Source organism: Sinocyclocheilus rhinocerous, unplaced genomic scaffold (assembly GCF_001515625.1).
Source record: "Sinocyclocheilus rhinocerous isolate Xijiao unplaced genomic scaffold, SAMN03320098_v1.1 scaffold75, whole genome shotgun sequence".
NCBI lineage: Eukaryota > Metazoa > Chordata > Actinopteri > Cypriniformes > Cyprinidae > Sinocyclocheilus > Sinocyclocheilus rhinocerous.
The window spans coordinates 956,903-967,170 of NW_015632455.1; the positions used below are offsets into that span (position 1 = coordinate 956,903).

The 10,268-nt window shown below is 34.8% G+C and overlaps 1 protein-coding gene across 2 annotated transcripts in view; it reads left to right on the forward strand.

Annotated features, from left to right (window-relative positions):
- Nucleotides 1-10,268, forward strand: part of LOC107742302 (proprotein convertase subtilisin/kexin type 6-like) — a 111,400-nt gene that overhangs the window by 55,984 nt on the left and 45,148 nt on the right. For both annotated transcript variants that reach the window (XM_016555220.1, XM_016555221.1), the window contains one exon: nucleotides 2,317-2,434. In XM_016555220.1, the coding sequence (XP_016410706.1) occupies nucleotides 2,317-2,434 (118 nt within the window). The remainder of the gene's footprint in view (nucleotides 1-2,316; nucleotides 2,435-10,268) is intronic.

Consider the following 10,268-nt stretch of genomic DNA (forward strand, 5'->3'; position numbering starts at 1 on the left):
GTGTGTGTGTGTGTGTGTGTGTGTGTGTGTGTGCATGCATACACAAACTCACACAAAAAGCTAACATCTGTCTTCAGAGTACTTAGAATGCACAAAATAATGTTAAAAATAAAGTTCTTCAACAAATTATTTAATTAAATGATTTAAATTACTTAATCAAAAATCTTGAAATATTCACAATAAAATAATACTTTATTGTATTAAACTATTTAATTAACAAGTATTAATAATATATAATATTTATAAATAATAATAATAATAATAATAATAATATATGAATAATATTTATCAGAAATAATACTAAATGCATCATTTGGATGGGATTAGATTAGATGACACCCAAGTTAGTCAAAAAATATGAGGTTGTGTGAGAAAGACACACCAGTGTGTTCAATTCAGGTGGGGAAAAAAATCACTAAATCACAAATACACCTGACCTCCTCAGGGAAATCTAGTCCTTTAGTCAGTCCATACATGTTCATCTTTGTCAATGTGTGTATGCTGTAAGTCCCTCGGGGTCTGTCTTTCCAGTCGTGTCTCCCAAGTGAACGAAAGCAAGAGACACCCCTCACTAACCGATGCCACCACCTCATTCATCCTGAAATAGCCTGTTTTGGACTCTCACACAAAGAAAGATGCAGTTGAGAGGAAACTAAAGTGTCAGACAAAGGTTTCTGCCCTAAAAAGCTGTAAAAATCGTCTTGTCTTCTGCACTCTGCGGACAGTCCTGCATGTTACATTACTCATACCGGCTGACTACTCATAAATGAGCCCCACTTCCTGTCAACTCTGGTTCCTCACCGGCTCCTCAGCTGCTTTAAGGGCATTTAGCTGTCAGAAGCACGATTGTGTCCACATTCAGACAGCGATAAAGGGCCACGGAAGGGCACACGGAGACGAGACCTGAGAATTGGATGCGGCAGAGAGGAAAATTTGTCTACTGTTCCAAACTGCACAGTGGGGGGAGGCCGTCTGAAGACAATGAACACAGCAAAAACACATTCTGCTCAAATGACGCTGAATCTATGAGGACTCGTCTACTGTGAGGAAAGATCAGACTTAAAAAATAAATCTATACACTAGAATCCAGGCTAACATTTGCAGCACTTAAAATTATGGGATGATGCACTTATTTTTGCACATCAAACTGTCTTATTAAATTTGTTATATTAATATATTAACATAATTATCATTGTGTTATTATAATAATTACATTATATAAATATTAGTGTTAAATTATATAACAAAAACATATATATATATATATATATATATATATATAAAAATATATACATACAGTGCGTACATATATGTGTATATGTGACTCTGTGAAATCCAGGCTAAAGTCTCAAAATCTAATTATGAGATAACAAGCATCAAAGTTTGAATTCAACCATTAATTTCACTATAATTTCAATATTTGACATGGCCCTACTCAGTCAATATTAAAGATATAAAGGTTACATTTCCACAGAATGTTCTTTACCTTATGAAGGATGGTTTTATGTAGAAAACAGTAAATCACAAAAAAATTACTTTAGCTGGGTTTTCACAGAGAGGGTCACATATTCTCTGTAAACTAGTCCTACATTTTCAGAAATCTGATTAAGTGTATTTGTCAAATAATTGTATATGTTTTTGATAATTTTCATATTTGCTGTCTTTAAAATGAATTTGTTGTAACATATCAGCAATATCTGCTCTGCACTCTTGATATTAACATCAGCATTAAAACCCCATATTGGTTACACTAGTGAATAAAATTTGAGCATGAATGCCTTCTGAATAAGTTCAGATAGTCTTATTTAAAGGGGTCATATGATGTTGCTAAAAAGAACATTATTTTATGTATTTGGTGTAATGAAATGTGTTTATGCGGTTTAAGGTTCAAAAAACACATTATTTTCCACATACTGTACATTATTGTTTCTCCTCTATGCCCCGCCTTTCTGAAACGCGTCACACAGCGTCTCGACGCAGCGTCAACAATACTACAGCGAGAATAAAAGTTACGTCTTCTTTCTTTGCGTGAACATTTGGGCGGTGTTATGCAAATCTTCCCACATCGTGACGTAGACATGTGGGGGCGTGTTAGAACGAGCCGTTTTAGGTAGGCGTGGTAGACTCTTAACTTTTATAAAGAATATCTCTTTGGATTTGAGACTTTAGTCTTTGCAACTTTACAGATCTTCTTTATGCACCAAGAGCTTTGAAATTGAAATCGCATCATATAGCCCCTTTAAGTATAGACATTCTGCTGTCTGTGACATCCGTACCTGGTTAATATTTGGTGTGTGTGTGTGTGTGTGGTTCTAGTCAGTCATCTGTATGGCTTTGGTTTGGTGGATGCCGAGGCCATGGTGGTGGAAGCCAAAAAGTGGAGAAACGTTCCTCCTCAGCACACCTGCAGCAAGACCTCTGACCGCAGAACCCGGTGAGGAGATACTCACATCAGCTTTCACACGGACAAATGAAACTCGCTTCTACTCAATATTTCACTTAAATACTTTCAAGGAAATTAATACTTATATTTATCAAGGATGCATTAAATTAATCAAAAGTGACATTAACGATATTTATAATTTTCCAAAATAAGTCTTGTTTTCCAGTAAAAATATCCATAAACCAACATCAATTTACTTAAAGTATTTATTTTTTTTATAAGCACAACTTTTTATTTATAAAGCACAACTTTGTTTTCAAAATTGACAATAATAGGAAATGTTTCTCGGGCAGCATATTAGAATGATTTCTGAAGGATCATGTGACACTGAAGACTGGAGTAATGATGCTGAAAATTCAGCTTTGCATCACAATAATAAATGACATTTTAAAATATAATCAAATAGAAAATGGTTATTTAAAATTGTAATAATATTTCACAGTTTTTCCATTATTTACTGTATTTTTGAACAAACATATTATTTTCAAATGAATGATCCATCACAAATGCTATCAAACAAAAGACTGAAACCATATATATATATATATATATATATATACTGTCATACCGCCCATCCCAGTTACAGTCTCATCTCATTCGTTTAAAACACCTTTGTAACACAGTTCGTAGTCACGGGAAGAAGGAGGCAGGAACCGGTGAACATTTAAAGACTTTAATAAAATAAACAAACACAAAATGAAAGTAAAGCGGCAGCCCCTCGCGGACGACTGCCGCACACAAAACACAAAACAAAATCCAGGCTTGGTCTTCTCTCGTCCAACCAACTCATCACTCCTCCTTTTATCCTTCCGGAGCTCCTCGCTCCGTTCCCACAGCTCTCGGCCCCGCCCCTCTCGTCACAACCTTTAATAATGGGGAAAACATCCCCAATCTACTGATCCGTTTCCAGACCCCATCTTCACACGTGACCCAGTTGAATCTGGACATCTCTGCAACAAATCCTGCTTTTTCATTTCCAGCGATATCTGATTCTGATGGGAATAATTAGAGGCATTTATTTCCATCAGGAGGGCAGTGGTGGGAACTGGAGCATGTCTAAGCATTATTAGCTCATAACGTGAATCATCATCGGGCCTCAGAGAGAGACGGCGCGGCGCGCTGCTTTGAAGAGCGATGTACAATCAGCAGACGTGTCGAGACGGTCCACTTGAGCGCCATGAATCACTTACGCATTCAGTGCAACACTTCAATTCTAAATTCAAATCCCCGCGATATGACCTGAAAGAGCTCTCAATTACTGAGATATTGTGGCAAGCTACTGGGCTTTATGACAAAGTGTCCATATTTCCAGGAATATCTCAATTTGTCTGTGCCGCTGTTGCGTATTGAGCCGACACCTCCTGCATTCAAAGGAAGCATAGGAGATGTTTTCTGCAAAACTTTACTCATTTTTGTTTGGTCAAACTTGTCTTTGATCCAGTACTATTTCTATGTCAGTTTAGGGAAGTAACTAAAAGTAGTGACACTGTTTTATTTTTATACATTTTTATTTATACTACTATTCATTCATATTTTGAATTAACATGTATTGTTATATTTTTTATTTTCATTTTAATTGTAGTATTTTTATGTACTTTTATTATTTTTAGTTTTTAGTTTTAGTAATTTTATTAATTAAACTTATTTTGTTTCAGTTACTTGCCAGGGAAACATTTATAATTTAAATTTTTTAAATTTCAAGTTTTTCATCTAATATTTACATTTATTTTAGCTTTAATTCATGTAATGAAAATGTTTTTAATAGTTTATTTCAATGAACAATAACAATAAAAAATTTATATTTCCTGTCTAGTATATAAATAAAAACCACGACTTGATAAATGTAGTTTACATTTTTCAAGCTGTTTTTTATTTATATACTATTATAGTATTTATTAATATTTTAAATTGAACTTTTTATATTTTCAGTTTTAATTTTAGTTTGTAGTAATTTTCTATATGCTTTTGTCATTTTTAGTATTATTATTATTTTTTAATTTCTTTATAGGATTTAATTTTTAAATTTTAGTTTTAGTAATTTTAGTACTTCATTTCAGTTAGATGCCAAGGCGACATTTCAGTTGTTGTTTTTTTGTTTTATTAAAAATTTTTTGTTTTAAGTCTTTTAAGTTTGTTTTTCATCTAATACTTATATTTTAGCTTCATTTAAGCTAATGAAAATGTGTTTTAATACTTTTAGTGAACAACAACAACTTGTATTACTGTAGTTATTGTTTTTTATTTCTATCATTTCTAATATTTATAATTTTCTCTTTCTTATTCTTTATATTTATTTCCGTTTTAGTTTGAGTAATTTAAATACTTCAGTATATTTCAGTTGTTATGTAGTGCACTTTGCGCTTTAGCTTGAGCGTTAGTTTTCCTGTTTGCACGAACTGTTTTCGTCTCTCTGTGTTTTGGATGGTGGTATTCTTTCACGCAAACACAACCGCGCCACACTGACACAGCAGCATCACCATGTCAGCACAGAGCCGGCAGATCACGGCCCGAGCGGGAATGTGTCGGTCACACGGAGCCCGGAATGTTTGGCGCCGTTTGCTGCAGCATTGTTCCGAAACGGAGTTTGAATGCACGACTGTTCTGTGTGGCCTAGTTTGAACTGTGATATCTCACGCTGGCACGTCCAACTACTGATGTATATTGAAAGGGATTTTCTCTCCTTTCGTATCTGGCCTCAGAGGATGTGCTGTCACTGCATTGAAAGACAGATTATGGTGGTGATCTGTTGAAAGGCATGATGAAACACTGTGACCTTAAAGCTTTATACTGTTTTGTTTTAGTACAGTTTTAGAGAAAATATAAGCTGCATTTTCTTTTCAGGATTACTGCATTGCGTATTTCCTTTAATAATGGATGGAATTAATAACATGGTTATCAGGAGTGTTTCATCCCTATCAGCAGCGAGTACAAACTTGATTATTTGTGCAATCTAGTTTAAATAATATGGGGGTGGAACACATTTGCATCCAAATGGTAATTAATTTGCACGGAGTTTGACCCCAAAGTGCTGCTATTAACTGCTTGATCGGCTGAAGGGTTTGTGTAAGATACTTTAAAAAATGAATCTCTTCTGCTCACCAAGGTTGTGTTTATTTGATTAAAAATACAGTAAAAATGAAATTGAAATATGATTACAATTTAAGATAACTGTTTTCTAATTGAATATATTGTAAAATGTAATTTATTCCTGTGATCAAAGCTGAATTTTCAGCATCATTACTCCGGTCTTCAGTGTCACAAATCATTCTAATATGCTGATTTGCTGCTCAAGAAACATTTACGATTATTATCAATGTTGAAAACAATGTTGTGCTTCTTATATTTTTAAGCTCAGAAGAACAGATTTTATTTTTTAAAAATTGTAACAAATGTCTTTACTGTCAATTTTGATCAATTTAATGCATCATTGCTAAATAAGAATATTTATTTATATAATTTAATTTTTTCCCCAATTTTAAATATTTAAAAAATGAAATGTAATACATTTTAATTAAATAGTTGGATATAATGCAACATTTACTTTTGGCCAACTGCCTGTTTGTTTACTACTCAAACTGTGATAAAACACAGTCTACACTTAAAACCAAAACAATATAAGAAAACACTGCTAGTAATAATCAGAACATACCTGATGCTGAATATACTGTTGTGTAGATCTGCATTTCACTGAACTTTGCAGTGGTTAATCAGTGCATAGTCTCAGCCTCAGACGTCCCGCCCACGGACCGTTGGCTAAACGTATGATGCATACGGCACACAAAAGTGGAAACACTTCAGGAGTTTCGAAGTCGTCATCGGATTGGTTGAATTATACAGGATTTCCAGGAGACGTGTCTGTCGCGTTCTTTAATGTTCCGCCTCGAAACAAAGATGCCGTGACGCCAAACCCCCTCATGAAAGAGGAAAGCCGTTGTGTTTACAACTGTGACGACGAGCGCTTATCAGGATCAACTAAACGCTGGATTTTCAAAAGTATGTGAAATATTTAAAGTTCACGGCATAGAATCTTTAAAATACGTCCAAGAGTTTTACACACCGTTCTGTTATTGTGGCGACATTTCCACGCCTCGAAACGTGACGATGAACGAAATGAACTGTGATTGGTTGTTTGACATGTCGATCAAACGGCCTCATGGGTGGGCCTTGGCCAGTGAAAGCTGCCATGGATGCCAGACCTTCAGCCGTCAGTCTGAAGGTCTGGCTACATGAGACTAATCAGTGCATTAATCTTGTTTAGTATCAACACATTCAAACTTGCATTCAAACCAGGGCATTAACTGATGCATATTCACAGTTTGATGTATGTCTTTAAGGCATTGTGTCGATGACATTATCTGCCTTCTTATCAAGGATGCCACGTGGCTTGATTTCTCTTTCTCTGTATCCAAGTTCACATAATTTGCTATGTGCGTTGAAAAAAATCGATCATCAAAACGAAGCAGCAGATACGGATCATCTTTGGGCCTCGTGTCTGACCCAGCTGATGGGATTAAAGACCTGTCAGCGCATCTCTCAACAAAATCTTTAGACATATTCCAAAAATTTTGACATTTGCCAAGAATTGCCCCGGGTTGGACAGGTAGTTGTTTTTACGTGCTGGTTGGTGCTCGAAGTGTTTAAAGTTCTGGCTGATAGCAGAAAGGTTTGGATTGAATCTGGCAGGTGGCGATGGATCACTGTGTATATATAAATGTTATTTTACTCATCCTAATGCTTGAGGAAGTTATGAACAAAATTAACTTTAAATTTTTGTCTAAGTTCCACGAAATTGTCAACATTATTGATTGTCAATTTAAACCTAAGTGTTGAACATTGGTGCTTGACATCATACTGGTTTTGTACAATATGAGAATAAAAGTGTATACTGTTTTATTTATACTTGTTTTATTTATGAAAAAGTGTATACTCATAAAAGTAATGAGTATATTTTTTTATGGGAAGTGAATGGGTGCCGTCAGAATGAGAGTCCAAACAGCTGATAAAAACATCACAATAATCCACAAGTACTCCACACCACTCCAGTCCATCAGTTAATGTCTTGTGAAGTGAAAAGCTGCATGTTTGTATGAAACAAATCCATAATTAAGATATTTTATGGCCAAAATAAGTCTATAATCCATAATAATGTTTCCTCCAGTGAAAAAGTCAATTTCCTGTTGTCTTCTCACATCAAAATCCACCCACATATTTGTTTGGATTTTGACTATTTTGGCTTTTAAATAGAGCTTGATATGTGCATGTTTCTCTCCTGATTCAGACAAAGTTAATTTTCCACTGGATGGAGCGTTATTATGGATTATAGACTGATATAGAAATATAGACATATTTTGGCCAGACAAAGCAGTTTAAAGTCAAAAATGTCTTGATGGATTTGTTTCTTACAAACACAGCTTTTGGCTTCTCAAGACATTAACTGATGGACTGGAGTGGTGTGGATTACTTGTGAATTATTGTGATGTTTTTATCAGATGTTTGGACTCTCATTCTGACGGCACCCATTCACTGCAGAGCATCCATTGGTGAGCAAGTGATATAATGCTAAATTTCTCCAGATCCTCTCTGATTAAGAAACAAACTCATCTACATCTTGAATGTCCTGAGGGTGAGTAAACTTTCAGCAAATTTTCATTTTTGGGTGAACTATTCCTTCAAGTTAACTGTTCCTTCAAGAAGTCTTACTTTTATGAATAAATAATTGATTTAAGATATTTTTTTTTTTTAAAGCTATATTTTTTGGACTTTTTATTCCTTTATCATTTAGACAGGACAGTGGAGAGATGACAGGAAAGTATTGGGTAGAGAGAGGGGAGTGGGACCGGCATAGGACCTCGAGATGTGAATCGAACTCGGGTCGCCGTAAGCGCAGTTGTATATGTTGACACACTAACCACGAGGCTATCGGCGCCGACGAAAGTTTAAGATAGTTGAAATTAATCTGTCAGATGGCCAATAAAACACACGCATGTATTTCATGAACACAAATGTCGTCATGTGCGTAATTACTTAATTGCACGGCAGATGTTTTCTTACCTCTCCAGATTCAGAGGGAGCATCAGATGTAGTACAGTATGTACTGTTCTGTGAACAGGTCAAAAACTACAGGCCACCCGCGCTTGTTAACTTTAAAGGAGCAGTTCAGCTCGAAATTTAAACTGCCATCATTTACTCTCCCTCATGTCTTTCCAAACCCAAATGGCTTTCTTTTTTTCTGTGGAACACCAGAGAAAAAAGGACAAAAAGCATAAATCTACATAAATGTTATTTATGCAACATGTACACTACATTCAGAGCCTTCTGGTAGTGGTCGTGGATAGTTCGTGGGGTAGTTCGTTAGAGTTTTCTCTCTTATCCTTCACTTTTAAATAGCTTGTAAATGGGTGGTTCGTTAGAGTTTTCCCTATTTTCCTCTTTTCTATGCTGCGGTGGACAAGTGACGTAATCAATGTTGTAGCTTAACATAGGGTACGTCCTGGGAAAATGGCATGTATGGTCACCCTAGCTTAACACCGACTGTTGCAGCAAGCCTAATTCGTATTTTCATATATTTTCAATTTTAATTTTAGTTTGTTTCAGTAATTTTATGTGCTTGCATATTTTAAGACTTTTTCTTAAATGTGTTTTTTTTTAGTTAGTTGTCAAGGCAGCATTTCTCATTTTCATCTTAAGTTTTTATCTAATATTTTTATTTTATTTTATTTCTACATTATTTAATAAAAAAAATTTAAATAGTTGTGGTTTAGTTAACAATTACAACATTATTCAGTGCAACTTTAATGAAATATACCATGTGTAAAATTTTATATTATTTTAATATTTTTAAGGAAATTATTGTCATTGTTATTTTTATTTAAAAACTTTTACTTTAACTTGAATTGGTTTTATTTCATTTAGTTGTTAGCTTTCATGTATATTTATTACAAATTCAGTCATAGGTATTTTAATGCTAAAATTTTAGTTAGTTTCCAAGGCATCATTTCTATCATCATTTCTTTAATTCCTTCAAATTTAAGTTTTTATCTACTCTTTATGCTTCATTTTATTCCAGCTTTATTTCAATTAACAAAAAATAAAACAACAATTAATAGTTTTAGTTAACAATTACAACACTGTAAAGCATGGCTTAGAATGAAATATATTTTTAATATTGTAAATATATATTTAAACCTTGATACGGCATATTACAAAACTGTATTAACTATTTTACAGAAGTAAGGAAGTAATACATGTTTGAAATATTTACATTTAGTCATTTACAATTAGTCATTTAGCAGACGCTTTTATCCAAAGCGACTTACAAAGTAGAAGCAATCAGACCAACGAGAGAGCAACAATATACAAGTGCTGTGACAAGTCTCGGTTAGTCTAGCACAGTGCACATAGCAAGTTTTTTTTTAAATAAATAAATTAGACCAAAACGAATAGAATAGACTAGAATAGATAAGTGCTAGTATTAATTGGTCAGGTGATGGCGAAAAAGATGTGTCTTTAGATGTTTTTTGAAAATGGCTAAAGACTCAGCTGCTCGGATTGAGATAGGTCGTTCCACCAGCTGGGCACAGTCCAGGAAAAGGTCCATGAGAGTGATTTTGTGCCTTTTTGGGATGGCACTACGAGGCGTCGTTCACTTGCAGAATGCAAGCTTCTGGAGGGCGCGTAGGTTTGGACTAGCGAGTTTAGGTATATTGGTGCAGCGCCAGTGATTGTCTTGAAGGCAAGCATCAGTACCTTGAATTTGATGCGAGCGGCTATTGGCAGCCAGTGCAAGCTGATGAAGAGAGGTGTGACGTGAGTTTTCTTCGGCTCG